General features: G+C 41.0%; 1 protein-coding gene across 4 annotated transcripts in view; it reads left to right on the top strand.

Moving 5' to 3' along the window:
• hth (Meis homeobox homothorax) overlaps nucleotides 1-15,000 on the top strand; it is a 380,579-nt gene that overhangs the window by 202,970 nt on the left and 162,609 nt on the right. For all 4 annotated transcript variants that reach the window (XM_085662034.1, XM_085662033.1, XM_085662032.1 and 1 more), the window contains one exon: nucleotides 9,007-9,117. In XM_085662034.1, coding sequence (XP_085518160.1) covers nucleotides 9,007-9,117 — 111 coding nt within the window. The remainder of the gene's footprint in view (nucleotides 1-9,006; nucleotides 9,118-15,000) is intronic.

Below are 15,000 nucleotides of genomic sequence, written 5' to 3'. Positions count from 1 at the left end.
GAAAGATAAAAAAACAAAAAAAAAAAAAAAGAAATAAAAAAAACGAAACGACCGATTAAATTATATTCAAAATAATCTCGTATTCGATGTTCGAATGATAAAAATAAAAGAATTTGGCCAACCACATATTATAATAATATCGTTCTTTCACGCGCGTACTACGCGCGAATTATCCTACCGAATCGTGGATTGAACAGGAGATCATAAAGATCTGATTAATAGAGAATAATCGCATTTCATACACTTTTATGGGCAATTTGTAAGCAAATCCCTTGGGTCGCGTCGCACTTTCGAAGCAGCCAACATCCTCCTCTCTCTCTCTCTCTCTCTATCTCTCTCTCACTCCCTGTTCCTTGTTTTTTTTTTTTCGGTCACGCTCGATCGGGGCCGTCGCTTTGAAATATAAACAGTACATTTGCATGTTTTCCGGATTTAATTAGCTCCGATGCGATTATTAATTGGCCGCGGGAGCGGCGGTGGCGGTCGTGCGTCGATACGCGTCCGCAACCAACAGCCGTATTTACAATTTTCGTTCGTAAATAACAAAGCGCGGCGACGCCGCGGGCCGGATTTTAACGAGGGAATTAATAATCCCATGGAACGAAAGCGGGATAGGCGGCGGGAGGCCGTTCGAACTGCCGTATAACGACGATCTCGCATAACCAAAGCGGCTCGGTACCGAAAAAATGGGAAAAAAAAGAGAGAAATAGAGAGAAAGAGAGAGTTTAGAGAGAGAGAGAGAGAGAAGGGTGCTGCTAACAGCTCGCGGATCTCTCGAAATTGCCGATTCAAGAGAATTACGACTCACGCTTGCTGAACGTTTGCTGAAAGGATGCTCGATTATATTTTTACTTTTTTTCTTCTCTCTCTCTTTCTCTCTCTCTCTCTCTTTTTTTATATACAGTCAATAATACAAACGTTGTAAGTTTCAACATTATATTCTTGATGAATGAGATGTAACTCGTCGTTTGATGGCATGTTATGAGATTTAAATTTTCGTTTCTCTCTGCTTCACTCATTCACTCTCTTTGTCTCTCTCTGTCTTTTTTTACCTAAAAGCCTCATCGATTTTATCTTAAAACGCGTTTTATTTGCAGAGTATTTAGTTTCGCCCAAAGCAGTATTGTCCATATGCCATTTGTACAGTTTCTTTTTTTCTTTTTTTGTTGGTTTTTTTTTTGTTGTTCTTTTTTTTTCTTCTTTTTTTGTCGTTTTGTTCCCCGTTTTTAATTTAGTACGAAATGTTAACTTCGCCGATACTGTTTATCGGCATTCTGATAAGTCCGCTATATCGGAAATGGTTTCCGTGTTGTTGTTGCTTTTTTCTTCTTTATTTTTTTTTTTTTTTTTTTTTTCAAATAAGCAACAAGGGAAGGGTAAGAGGAGGATTTCTTTCGTGTTGAACTCGCCAGGAGAATGACTGTGCTTTTGTTTCGCGGTCGTAATTCAAGTTACGCCGTGGGTCAGTCCGGGCTCGCTCGCACGAGCACGACATAGTTTATCATCATTTGGTCCGGACCTGCCACAACATTTTAAACCTCTCCCTTTCTCTTTCTCTCTCTTTCTCTATCTCTTCTGTTTCTATATACGGTCAACGACGCGATATATACTGTATCCGTCACTCTCTCTCTCTCTCTCTCTCTCTCTCTCTCTCTCTTTTTATTTTTTTCTTCCTCTTTCTCTGTCTGTCTTTTTCTCTTTTTCTCTCTTTCTCTCTCTCTCTCTCTCTCTCTCTCTCTCTCTCTCTCTCTCTCTCTCCGTCTCTCGTTTTTCTTTCTTTTCCTAAATGTATTTTGTAATTAATATTTAAGTCTAATGAATCATATCATCGCACGGTAATTAATATAAAATTCCATTAAAACGTTTTAAAAAAGAGTAGATATATCCCATTGAGAAAAATATTCTCGTTCGATTCGTTTCGAATGGAAAGAGTAGATAGGTGAAAGGGAAGGAGGGAGAGAGCCAATGGTCGTAGGGTTCGGTAACGTCAAGCACCGTCGATTCTCCGTGAATTTACGCTAAGTGCAACGGTGTTGCAGCGACGGGAGCGGTAATTCGGAGAACGTGGTCCTGGGGTCCCGGGGGCGGGTCGTAGGTCGGCAGGCAGAATGCCAGAAAGAGAGGAGGACCGTGCCTGGGAACCTCCTCCTCCTTCTCTTCCTCCACCTCCTCCTCTTCGACCTTCCTCTCTTCTCCTCCTCCTATTTCTCCTTCTCTTCCTCTTCCTCTCTTCTCCTTCCAACGTACCTACGCACAGAGACTCGGAATTGTAGCGCTAATTAAACCAACGCGTGTCACGAGGCTGACGTCACCGTCCGTGATTCCTCAGCGTCTACCATCTCCTCTTACTCCTCCTCATCCTCCCCCTATTTCGCTCGTTACGCTTGGCCGGTCCTTCGGATGCTCCGAGTTTCGACGTTCGAAGGGCGGATTTACGATGGGGTTTTATTCCAAACGGGAAACATGGCCGACCGGGATTCCATTGTAAATCGTAATTGATATCGTTTCGTTCGCGATATCATTAATATTTATCCCCGCGAGCATTCGTTAGATCCGCCCGATTGGAGCCGTTTCGATAACTCGCTACGTTCCGATTCGTCGGCGTGTAATTGCGCTCGATGCTCGATTTCGCGATCGAATTATTTCGTTGTAATCTATACAATCGAAATAATAATCGTTTTCAATTCGAATAGAATATATGTATAGAAGTATAGAGTTGTATGTGTGTGTGTGTATATATATATATATATATATATATATATATATATATAAATATAGGCGGATGGAAAAAGATAGAGGTATGTATTGTACAAGTGTGGTTGAAGATCCGTATCGAGAATAGTTGTCAATTTATTTCTCGTTCTAATGAATTTAATTTAACGCGAAATTATCTTTTACCTTGTTAAAATACAAAATAAGAGACTATAATCGAGGAAAGAAAATACGATAAGATACTTAAAATACCTACCTATATACCTACCTACCTACCTATCTACCTACCTACCTACCTACTTACCTACCTATCTACTAACAGCGTTTAATAACAATCAATTCAAACGTCAATGTTAATCACATTAAGGAAACACGGCACAATTAAGGAAATTTTTGGTTATACCGTTCGACTCGTAGTTGTATAAATTTCGAAGAAAATATTGCCGGGTCTTTCGATAAAGGGAATCGCAAAATTATAAAGGAAAGCTTTGGACTCGTCGAGACGGTTCGAATTGCAATTCGCGTTGTTAAGTGCCTGTGTAAATTTGGTCTCGGACGCCACCGACGCCATTGAGAAAGAGTGTTAATTGCGAATTTGCGTTTTATAGAGGAAGTTGGCACTCATACGTTTGTACGAGTATGTACAACTTTGAACACGTTCTGGTAGATGTAGGTAGATTGGTAGGTAGGTAGGTAGGTAGGTAGATAGGTAGGTAGGTAGGTAGGTAGATAGGTAGGTAGGTACCTACATACGCAATGTCCACTGCTCTCAGCTGTCGTCGTTGAATTTACGTTAACACCTTTGTTCGATCTTATCTTTGGTACGTAGAGCGGGCCCTTCGACCGTTTCCATTACGCGCTTCTTGCCATTACGCGTTTAATGGTAATCGTGCGTCCGTACGACTCGAAATGCCGACTTATACTTGTCTCTCTTTCTCTCTTTCTCTCTTTCTCTCTCTCTTTTTCTCTCTCATACGCGTGTCCTCGTGTATAGGTAGATAGTTGTACGTGTATACGCAAGCGCAGCTTGCCAGTCGAACGCGAAACGTACCTACCTCTTATCTTTATACCGCTCGCTAATGCGCCATGCTTTCCACGTTTGACGCTTATCGTAATCGTCCATACTTTTTAATACCTCAGCAATTAAGTATCTACGTACCACCAATTCGTTTACAATTATGTCTCTTGTTCGCTACCATTTCACCGCGAATTTATCCAATTTTTTTAATAGGAAGAAAAAAAAGAAATAAAAGCCAATAATCTAATTTTTTACTTAGTAGAAGGAACAGAGAGTTTGAGTTTGTGAAAGAGAGAGAGAGAGAGAGAGAGAGAGAGAGAGAGAGAGAGAAAGAGAAAGAGAAAGAGAAAGAAAGATAGAGAAGGGCTTTACTCGAAGGAGTCTTTGTTTGAAATCGTTCGCCATCGCGAAGAGCAATAAAGGAGAGTCAGGTGGTTACACTCGGAGACCGAGTCGGCGAGATAGCGAAAATCGCGCGGCGTGCTGCATACAATTAATTACTATGCTCAAGCGCTCTCTCTTTCTCTTTCTCTTTCTCTTTCTCTTTGCGTCCCTCTCTCTTTTGAGTTGTCCTCTCGGATTCTCTCTGTGGACAGCAGCCGGCGAGAGAATTCGATCCTTTCGCGCGGCGCTCGTTACGGAGCACCGCCGCGTCCTGTTTATCTATTTGAATTCGAAAGACGAGCCGAGCGAACGCGGGCCCGCAACAAATTACGTTTATCGGTCGTCATTAATCACTCGAGACTCTCCTCGAACATCTGCGAGAGGCCACCTCCCGTTTCTCCTCCGTTCTTGTCTCGCAAAAGACGACGGATGATTTCGTCGGACGATGACGTAACTCGTGGAAAATTCTTATTCGGCTTATCTTTTCTTCTTCTTCTTCTTCTTCTTCTTCTTTTTTTCTTCTTCTTCTTCTTCTTCTTCTTTTTTTCTTCTTCTTCTTCTTCTTCTTCTTTTTTTCTTCTTCTTCTTCTTCTTCTTCTTCTTCTCGAAAATATCCAATCGGTTTTACAAAGAGAACTTACTCGGGTACTGATGCCTGAGACGTAACCCACCTAATCTTTCGGGAGAAAATAATTTCAACGCCGTTCGTTCATCCCGATCGCTGATCTGTGGATTACTTTTGTCCTAAATAAAGAGAGAGAGAGAGAGAGAGAGAGAGAGAGAGAGAGAGAGAGATGGATAGAAAGAGGGTGCCAACCTCGAATAAATTATGCGTCTGCAACATCGGTGGGTGGCTGCGAGAGAGATAGAGCTTAAGAAGAAGGATAGATCGATAGATAGAAGAAGAAAAGGATAGAAAGGGAGAGATAGATCGTTAGATATAGAGAAAGAGAGAGAGAGAGAGAGAGAGAGAGAGAGATACAGGCAAGAAGGAGAGCAGGTGCAAACTTGGCCTGTCAGGAAGTCGCTTACAGCTCGAGGACAAAAGCTTCCCGTGGGACTCGTGCTCCGCTGGAAACGCGGGTCTCGGGACTAGGGACCGAATAGGACGAAGAGAAAGAGAATAAGAGCAGAGTGAGAAAGAGAGATAGATAAAGAGATAGAGAGAGAGAGAGAGAGAGAGAGAGAAAGAGAAAGAGAGAGAGAGGATGGAGGACGAGCCTAACTGTGAAATAACAGGCTTGCCTCCTCAACCCTCGTCCCGAAGATGCGAGCCTCATACGTCACTTCCTTACGGCGAAAGAGGGCGGCGTCTGAGGGTGAAAGCAAGTTATATTGATTTATTTATACCGAGTAGGCAACTCTTGTGTGATGGGGTTATTGAGAATGTAACCTAGGTTTATATATATATATATATATATATTATATATATTATATTTCTCCGTACTATAATGATATCTACTTGGCTGGGATTTTTCTTTTTTTCTATTTCTTCTTTTTCTTTTTTTTTTTTCAAATCTTCACCTCTTTAACAATTGTCCATTGTAATAGATTAAAACATTTTGATAATTTTAATTATTACATTTATCTATCTACATATCTATCTACCTTATCTGTTAAATGAACGAAGTTAGCCATGAGAAAAAGTATAAAGAGAAAGAAAGCGAAATGAAGCGAAGGGGAACGGGAAAAGAAAAGAGATGGGATGGGGCGGGGGGTGGGGGTTGCTGGAGATGGGGTGTGATGGAGGAGGGGGAAACTCGGTCGCGTGCCAGTCGAATTACATTTCAATTTATAAACGTCAAGTCGGATATTCGGATGCAAAAGTAAAGCGATAGTCGGTGGCTTGGACGATGATGACGTGGTCATCGTGCTGCTATCCATCCGACCATTCGACCGTTCCTCTTCTTCTTCTTCTTCTTCTTCTTCATCTTCGTCTTCTTCTTCCTTCTTCTTCTGCTCCTCCTCCTCCTCCTCCTCCTCCTCCTCTTTCTCTTCCTCTTCGTTTTCGCTTCGTCTTCGTCTCTACATGACTCGGGCGCGTGGCATGACTGTCGCGAACACGCGAACCCGTAGACCGAAGTTAACTCGCAATTTAGCCACGGCGATCGTTCAAAAGAGACGTCTCACTTGATGCCACTTAGCAAATCCTCCCTCTTCCTCTCCCTTTCTCTCTCTCTCACTCTTTCTCTCTCTCTCTCTCTCTCTCTCTCTCTCTCTCTCTCTTTCTCTTCTATCTTATTTTTATTTTTCTTTCTTCGAACTCCTTTTCTCTCTTCGAGTTCTTACTCCGGAGAATCCTCGAGACTACGATGATGAGAGAGACGATTAAAGTTACTCGCGTGCAGGAAAAGATACGTTCATTTAATAACGCGATAGTATTAGTTACCTATCTACTTACCTACCTACCTAACTAAAAGGGTTCATTAAGAACTTGCTTTGCGTCAATCCCTATCGAAATGAAACACGATTATTATCGAAATTTTCAATCGCCCGCGAGAATAAGAATTTCTTTACGTGTCCCTCGAGGATTTGATGTACCACCAACTTAACTACGTTAGTATAAGTGGTTAGTTAACGCGTTACGCTTGAGAATTCGTGGATTTTTCATATTTTCCCACGGTAAATCAGAACTCGTGGGGTTAATGGGCCCGACGCGTATGATTACAAGCTGTCTCCGAACGCTTATAAATCTTTTCTCATCGCCCTAGGATTCCTACTACAGGTATACAAAAGTTCTCTTCTCTTCTCTTCTCTTCTCTTCTCTTCTCTTCTCTTTTCTCTTCTCCTCGTCTCTCCTCTACGTGGAATCTCGAAATAGCAGTGACGCACACGGTTGGTGTGCTCGTACTGGTCCAACCAGACGAAGAAACGTCTTCGAATAATCCTGATATATTCTTCCTTCGTTTCGTCTCGACGTATACCTAATACGAGATAGAAAAAGATATATATATATATATATATATATATATATATATATATATACACCTATATCTATAGAGATAGAAAAAGGAGACAGAATCTTGAGACATCGTCCTCGAGAGTGTAAAAACACATAGCCGATACTGTTCGGCTTTTGCCCTCCGTTCGATCAGACTTTAGAAGGCCAGTTGCATGAATTCGTCTTTATTTAGCCCAGAAGGAAAACCTCGACGTCTATCTTTCTAGTCGTAGATGTGTGAACAGGCGTCTCACCCGAAAAGTCATTCCATATGGTGTTAATATTTTCTGAACCGTGAGTTACTTTACTGTATGTTTTCTCTTGCCACCGGTGATTTGAAAATAATCGCCAAGAACCCGTAATTTGTCGATTTGACCACGAATTTGTCCCACCTACCTAAACCGCACTATCAAGCTTTAAGGGTCTCCTATCATTTCGTTCGGACCATCTAATCAATGTTTCTGTAAGAAAATTATGTAATAATAAAGATGGCACGTTCGCGCCTACGTTTCGTTCATTCGTTCGAATAATGTTTACGCGAGAAGTTGATTTTATTTTTTCTTTTCCTTTTTTCAATGTTTTAAATGTTTATTATTAAACGTTTGTTTACGACGTACATACATAAATATGCCGTAAGATATGTTCTTGGATCGCGTATGTCTAAATGACGCGTGCTAGCGAATGTATTAAGGATATAATTTTCATGTAGAAACAGAAGAGAGAAAGAGAGAGAAATAAAGAGAGAGAGAAGAGAGAGAGAGAGAGAGAGAGAAGGATAGAATAGAGAAAGGAGGGTATATTCCAGAGATAAGACTATATCCTCTCTCATCCAGCGAGACCTCCCACTCCCTCTCCTTTGCGAAATTACTTCGCTCCGTGGCTTACTCTTATCCCGTACGGTGGCACCCTTTCTTACCGTGTATCCTCATTCGCTTGGGATCTACGTGGAAATAAAGTAGACGCCTTTTCTTATTTTCACATCCAGAAAATTGCACTTACGCTCGCTCGCTCGCTCGCTCTCGTGTCGTCTCTTCGTTGGAGACAATAAAAATAATAATGATGATGATAATGATAATTACAATAATAATAAGAATAATAATAATAATAATAATGATAATGATGATAATAATAATAATAATATAATCGTAGTCATTATATGATAGTTAACGATATTAATGACAGCGATAGGACATAGGGGATTGGAATAAAACGTAATAATAGTTTTATAGATCGAATCGTAGTGATCAAGTTTTTCGTCGATCTCTTCGTGAACATCGTCCATTAAAAGCGTAGTCGATTAAACTTACGTTTCGTGTAGTATACCCAAATATAAATTCGGAGATAAAAGCAAATGTTCTCTCTCTCTCTCTCTCTCTCTCTCTCTCACACACACACACACACACACACACATACCCGAGCAAACTTCTATTTACTTTACAGCACGTCGCGTCGGAGTTTATTCCGCGATAATAAATTTTTTATCGGACTTTCGCTCGTTCGCGGATAAGCGCGCGATGCATTTATCGTACTGCACCGTTAGGCGGATAAACGATCGAACGAATAACGCTCTGTAATCGGACGTGCTCTTTGCCGCGCTTATTCAATTATTTTTATCATGACTTTATTGTTTCCGGTCCCAGTATGCTGGGAAAAGAAACGAAAGGAAGCGATCATTTTTGTCACCTATTTTATTTTTCTTTTTTTTTTCTTCTTCTTCTACTTCTTCCTCCTCTTTTTCTTCCTCCTCCATCTATTTCAGAATATATTTAAATCGACGTACATATATTCTTTCAAATATAATTTTATCGTCGATTAAGATAATCTATTGAGTCGTCATAGAGACGGTATATCTACGTATAATAATACTAGAATACTTAAAATAATAATGAGATTTTCGATTCACGCAAATAAATAGGTGCAAAGATTAAAGAAATAAATTGTTTTGTTTCAGGAAAATGGTGTCCGCGTAGAGAATGGAGTTCGCCGCCAGACGCGCAAAGAGCGGCGAGCGATGCTGCGCGTCGTGGCGTCCTTTATTCCTCCGTCTTCCTCGGCAGTCCTGGTAAGTTAACCATAAAAAAAAGTGCATATATATATATATATATATATACATGTACATACAAACATATAAATACTATTACCTCATACATATCAAAAGTAAAGTTAACAAGCCACCCTGAAGAAGAAACATCGATATCAATCTCAATCAACCCTCTCGAACTAGATAAAAAGACTTAAAGAGAAAACTCGTAATACTCTTACATATACATAACTCGGTACACTTAACGACATTTTTTCGCCCTCTAACACTCTCCGTTTCGATGCCATTAATCATGGAATATTATCAGTGCTAGTTTTGCGCGTTCGTTCGACGAGATAGGAAAAAGACGGTGGTAAAGGATAGGCGTAGGTGTACGTAGGTACATATATTGGTATATGGAAAGAGTCTATCTTTCATTCTCTCTCTCTCTCATCTTTTTTTCTCGCGAGGAGGAGGAGGAGGAGGAGGAGGAAGAGGAAGAGGAGGGCGAGTACACGCACAGCAACGATGGGAGGAGCGAATCGCGTACGGAGCATAAACAAGTTTTAATCGTGCCTCGAGCATTCGCCGCGTTGAATAAATATTGATATCGGCTGACGCGACGGCCAATCAGAATCGGGGCTTATAAAACAGGGCGCTTACACCTCTCTCACTCTCTCTTTCTTCCTCTCTCTCTCTCTCTCTCTCTCTCTCTCTCTCTCTCTCTCGTTTACTCTCTTTCTGTCTCTATCTATCTCTCTTTCTCTTTCTCTCTATCCTCCCGCTTCTCGACACGGTGACGCACATACAAAACGGCAGCTGCGATCGCACGAAAATAATGATCATTATTTCGGATTCGTAATTGCGACCGATCAGCTACGCCTGATAGATTCGAATCAATCAGGAAGTATTTTACTTCTTCCTTTCCTTTTGTTTCTTTTCTCCTTTCTATTTCTTCCCTTTTTTATTCTTTTTTCTTTTTTCTTTTTTTTTTTTTTTTTTTTTTCGTTTTTTTTTTTTCGTCCATCTTTCCCCATCTCGTCGGTTCCGTGCATCCCATTGAAAAATATTCTTAATTAAGTATCGACAATCTTAATCGAGATAGTAATTCAATTACAAATAGGCTTACATTTTGGTTTTCATTCGAGTGGACAATTTGTATACGTGGAAATATATAAAATTAAAAGTGATCGCAATTAAGAAGGATGAGGGAAAAGGAGAAAGAAAGAAAAATATTGTAACGTGGGAACATTTGAAGTTGGGAAAGATGCGCGGGTAGATAGGTGGGTGGGTGGTTGGGTTGGGGTGGGTGCGGGGGAGAGAGGAGGGGAAAAGAAAAACAATGAAGAAAGAAAGCGATAGGGTGTGAGGGCAAAGAGAAGAGGAGAGCGACGCTTTCTCGTTGATAAGTAATCGAATGAGTAATCGGGCCATTTCGACGGCACGTAAAGGCTCATCACGAAAAGACGAGATATATATTGTGTGCGCATGCGCGGTTCTCTGTCTCCCTCTTTCTTTCTCATTCTCCTACGTGCGTGTATCTCCCTCTTTTGCGAAGGAAAAGGACGGAATGAGAGAAAGAGAGAGAGAGAGAGAGAGAGAGAGAGAGAGAGAGAGAGAGAGAGAGAACGGTCCTTCTGGCTTGTAAAGAGAAGAAGAGAAGGTTGCCGTGCCAGCTCTCTATGTGTGTATGCGTATATGTATGAGAGAGAGAGAGAGAGAGAGAGGGAGATACTGAGAGGGCGAGAGACGTGAGGCGTCTCCATGGCAACGAGGCGAGGCGGGATTGCGACGGTAACCATGGCAGCCGCGAGTTCCTCTCTCGGGCCGACCTGTCTGTCCTCTTTCTGGAGCCTCCTCGTTCTCCTCTCGTCTGCTCCTCTTCCTTCCGCCCACGGAGCGCGCGAGTCACGGCCGATCCCGGAGGAGGGAGGGAACAAGGAGGACCGCTTCTACTCCCCGGACGAAAACCCTCCTTCCTTCTTTCTTCCTTCATCATCCTATCTTTCTCTTTCTCCTTCCTTCTCTCTCTTTCTCTCTCTCTCTCTCTCTCTCTCTCTTTGCTTTTTATTATTTAATTTTAATACCCTCGAGATTTCACAAATTTTATTTTAATAACCAATATTTAAAATTCATATTTGATTCTTGATATTTATGCGTTTCTTTCAAAATCATTTATTTCGATTTCATAATTTCCATCATTTCATAGGAACGATGATATTAATATTTCTTAATATTTTTCGATTAATCTCTCTATCTATTTTATTTTTTTCTTTTTTCTTTTTCCTTTTTTTTTTTTTTTTTCTTTCTGTCTGTCTATCTGTCTGTCTTTCTGTTTGTCTGTCTTAACCAATCATCCTTCGTTTCTTTCGACGCTGCCGTTCCAGATACGAACGAATAACGTAGCCGTTTTTCATGATCGAACCGGTACGGTCGGTCCGCTCTCAAGTATCAAAGTCCGATAGAACTTTTATATCTAACTATTTCATGCTAATGCGAGGTACGTACGAGCGACATGAGCGTCAACTTCGATTAATTATTATGATTCGTTAGAACCGTACAATTTTTCATAGAATGAGTTTCGCCGTACTTATATAACTACATGATCATTAAATATGATACGTACGACGTCCATTAATAATTAAATAGATTTGAATGACTATAAAAGTTACTACAATTCATAAGTAAGAAAAAAAACAAAAAAAAAAAAAACAAAAAAAGAAAAGAAACGAAAAAAAAGTACGAATTAGTTATCTATACCTATCCACGTCGTTTTAATTATTTCATTAAACAAACGTAAGTATTTAAATGTAAAGAAAAAAAAGAAAAAAAAAAAAGAAAAAGAAAAAAAAAGAATATTTATATTCAATCCTAATGCCACAATATTTTTATACGATCAACGTGCCCGTACCTACCAATTACGAAGATAATATTTATTCCGTACGGCCGAGCGAAAGTTGATGAAAGATTTATGAACAGATTAAATACGTAAGAACGATTAAAATTCAATAGATTATAATATTCCATAAACGACTAATTTTATAATCCTGACAAGGAATAAATTATCTCTTAAGACGAATCCCGTTTGATAGTGGGGGATGGGGGAAGGCGAGGCGAAGCGGCAGGGTAGGAAAGGCCGAGGGAGGGGGAGCAGGGGGAAACCATTTGACATAAATATCGAAGATCCATCGAGATTCTTTGGCGGGAAAAGAAACGAGGGATCCACGTTCGATTATACTAGTGGAATCCACGCATTCCATGCATAGCTCGGTTCCTCTCTATTCGACTCTTCGATACTTCCTCTCGCGAGAATCGAGTTTCTTTGGTTCTGCGTGTGTGTGTGTATGCGTGTGTGCGCGAACGCGCGCGCGCAACACACACAACGTTTACACGCCTACGTCGCTTGGCGTTCGACGACATATTTCCGTCTCTCCATTTATTATTACGAGGAGAGGCACGCGGTTACTCCTTAACGGAGTAAACGCGCTGCGCTCGCGTTATTTCGAGTTATAGGAACGGCTAAGAACGAACGAAGGAACATACGTATGCACGTACGAAAGAACGAACGAAAAGGAACGGGAACGTTTTTTATTTTGAGAAGAAAAAGAGATAAAATAAGGTCGATCTTAACTCGAACAATTTTATTTTCCTCGTGGAGATATTCGCGGAGGTGGACCGTAACGTTCGAGAGTTTACGTTCCGACGACACCGAGAATCGGCCAGTTCTCTTGCCAAAAGAGATCAAGCTCTCTCTCTCTCTCTCTCTTTCTCAAGAGAGAGAAAACGAATTAGGACGAGGCCGCGAAACAAATTCGAAAGAGAGAGAGAGAGAGAGAGAGAGAGAGAGAGAAATCGGTACACGACCACAGAGCCTATATTTGTCCGTGATCTCGTTAGTTCGCCAACTTTGTCTTTCCTATCTCGGAAAAGGGTTTTTCAATCGAGAGAGAGAGAGAGAGAGAGAGAGAGAGAGAGAGAGAGAGGGCGAAGAGGAATTCTCTCACTCTCGGGTTCCGCTTTTTCATCGGTCGCACGTCATAGACTCACCCTCCAGGCGACCCCTACGATGGTGGCTCGCTCACGGCGTGGCACCCTTTTCCGTGAGTGTAGCGTAATGTAAGGGTTGCGTCCACGTTGGCGTTTGGGGTGAGAGAGTTTAAAACCCCTCGGGACTTGAGGTCCGGGCCAGTTAGATTTATCGGATGTTTTGGTTGGCGGCCATTGTTAGCCATCCTCTCTCTCTCTCTCTCTCTCTCTCTCCCTCTCTCTCTCTTCTACCAGCCTTTCGTTCGTCTCTCTTTCTACGTTCTACTCGTCGACGCATTGGCGTAGCATTCGAGATCGTTCTGAAGGAAAGTTTTTTTTTCTCTCTCTCCCTCCCTCTCTCTCTTTCTCTCTATCTTTCTTACTTACTTTCTTTCTTTCTTTTTTTCTTTCTTTCTTCTTTCCTCTTTTTTTTTTCTTTCTTATTCTTTCTTACGACCGGACTTTCGGATATGACTCGACTCGAGAGATTGACGTCAATGATAACATAGGTCATCGTTTCTCGAGATATCGGCTAAGAGAAGTAGAGCTTTCCACGTCGTTTTTTTTTCTCCTCTGACTGCTTCCCCTTCCCCTCCTCAACCACACAATCCACCCTCCCTCCCTCCATTTTTCATCTTTACCAACGAGAACTGGTTGTTCTCGTTAATGAGGTTTCTTTTTTTCCTTTACTTCTTTTTTCTTTTTTTCTTTTCTTTTTTCTGTATTTTTTTTTTTGTTCTCTTTTCCCTCCTCGATGGACGACGAGTCTACGATGAAGAAATCTTACGCAAGCGACGATTGCATTCGATTTATGAACCATCGTTTTACTTCTAACAAACATTTTATCATCTCTATATTCCAGATATGAATTTATCCACGTTCAGTTGGAATTCTTTTTATTCTTTTCTTTTTTCCTTTTTTGTTTCTTTTTTTTTTTTTTTTCTTTTTTTTTACGTTGGCTTAGAATAATGCAATTGCGAAAATGTCTTTACTTGTATTCATCGTTAATGACAATAATAATAATAAGTTATAAAGCATTACTCGATAACATCTTTATCGTCATTTTATTTATTAACGTTAGTCATATTATAATAATGTTATCGAACTTTAGAATCGTCTGTTATTCGTCGTGGTATTCACGCCATTGGAATGATCTTGGTCGTGGCTCGCAAACACTCGCCATAGCCGAGCCAGCAGAAACACTCCGTAACGCGTATCTCTCTCTCTCTCTCTCTCTCTCTCTTTCTTTCTCTTTCTTTCTCTCTCTTTCTCTCTCTCTCTCTCAAAGCCCACCCCACATGGCATTGTGTGCGGTGATTTGAGCGATGTTCAAGCTCGCGGCTCGCGACCCCCGGCTTCGACCCTCTCGACCGCAGTTTCGTCTTCTCCTCCTTCTTCCTCTCCTCTTCCTCCTCCTTCATTCTTTTCCTTCTTCCTTCTCCCTCAATACATCAAGCATCTAAACGTGTTCGTTCGATTCGTCGCGCATCGAAGGATAAATTTCGTTTGCCATTGAAGATGCGTCTATCAAATGCATCGAAATATCAAATTTTTTTTCTTTTTCCCCCTCAAAAAATTATTTACATTTTAACTTCCTCCTTCTTCTTCTTCTTCTTCTTCTTCTTCTTATTTTTTTTTCTTTTTTTCTTTCCTTTTTTTTCTTCAATGGCCAGGATCGATGCCCGGGACTGAGAGACATTTCGTAGAATATTTTAACTCATGAATGAGGGAGAGAGGACTAACGGACAAATTGACGAGTCCCGACGACTCGGGGAAACTCGATCGTTTATTCAGCGCTGACAGTCGGTTCGGCTAATGTTGAAGGCAGACACCGCTTGAATGTCTACATTCTTCGATATCCATAATTCATCGATGAAATCGAGACGCAAACGGGTAATC

Source organism: Vespa mandarinia, chromosome 16 (genome assembly GCF_050613455.1).
Source record: "Vespa mandarinia isolate Hongniang chromosome 16, ASM5061345v1, whole genome shotgun sequence".
Classification (NCBI taxonomy): Eukaryota; Metazoa; Arthropoda; class Insecta; order Hymenoptera; family Vespidae; genus Vespa; species Vespa mandarinia.
This window is presented reverse-complemented; position numbering and strand designations above follow the sequence as displayed.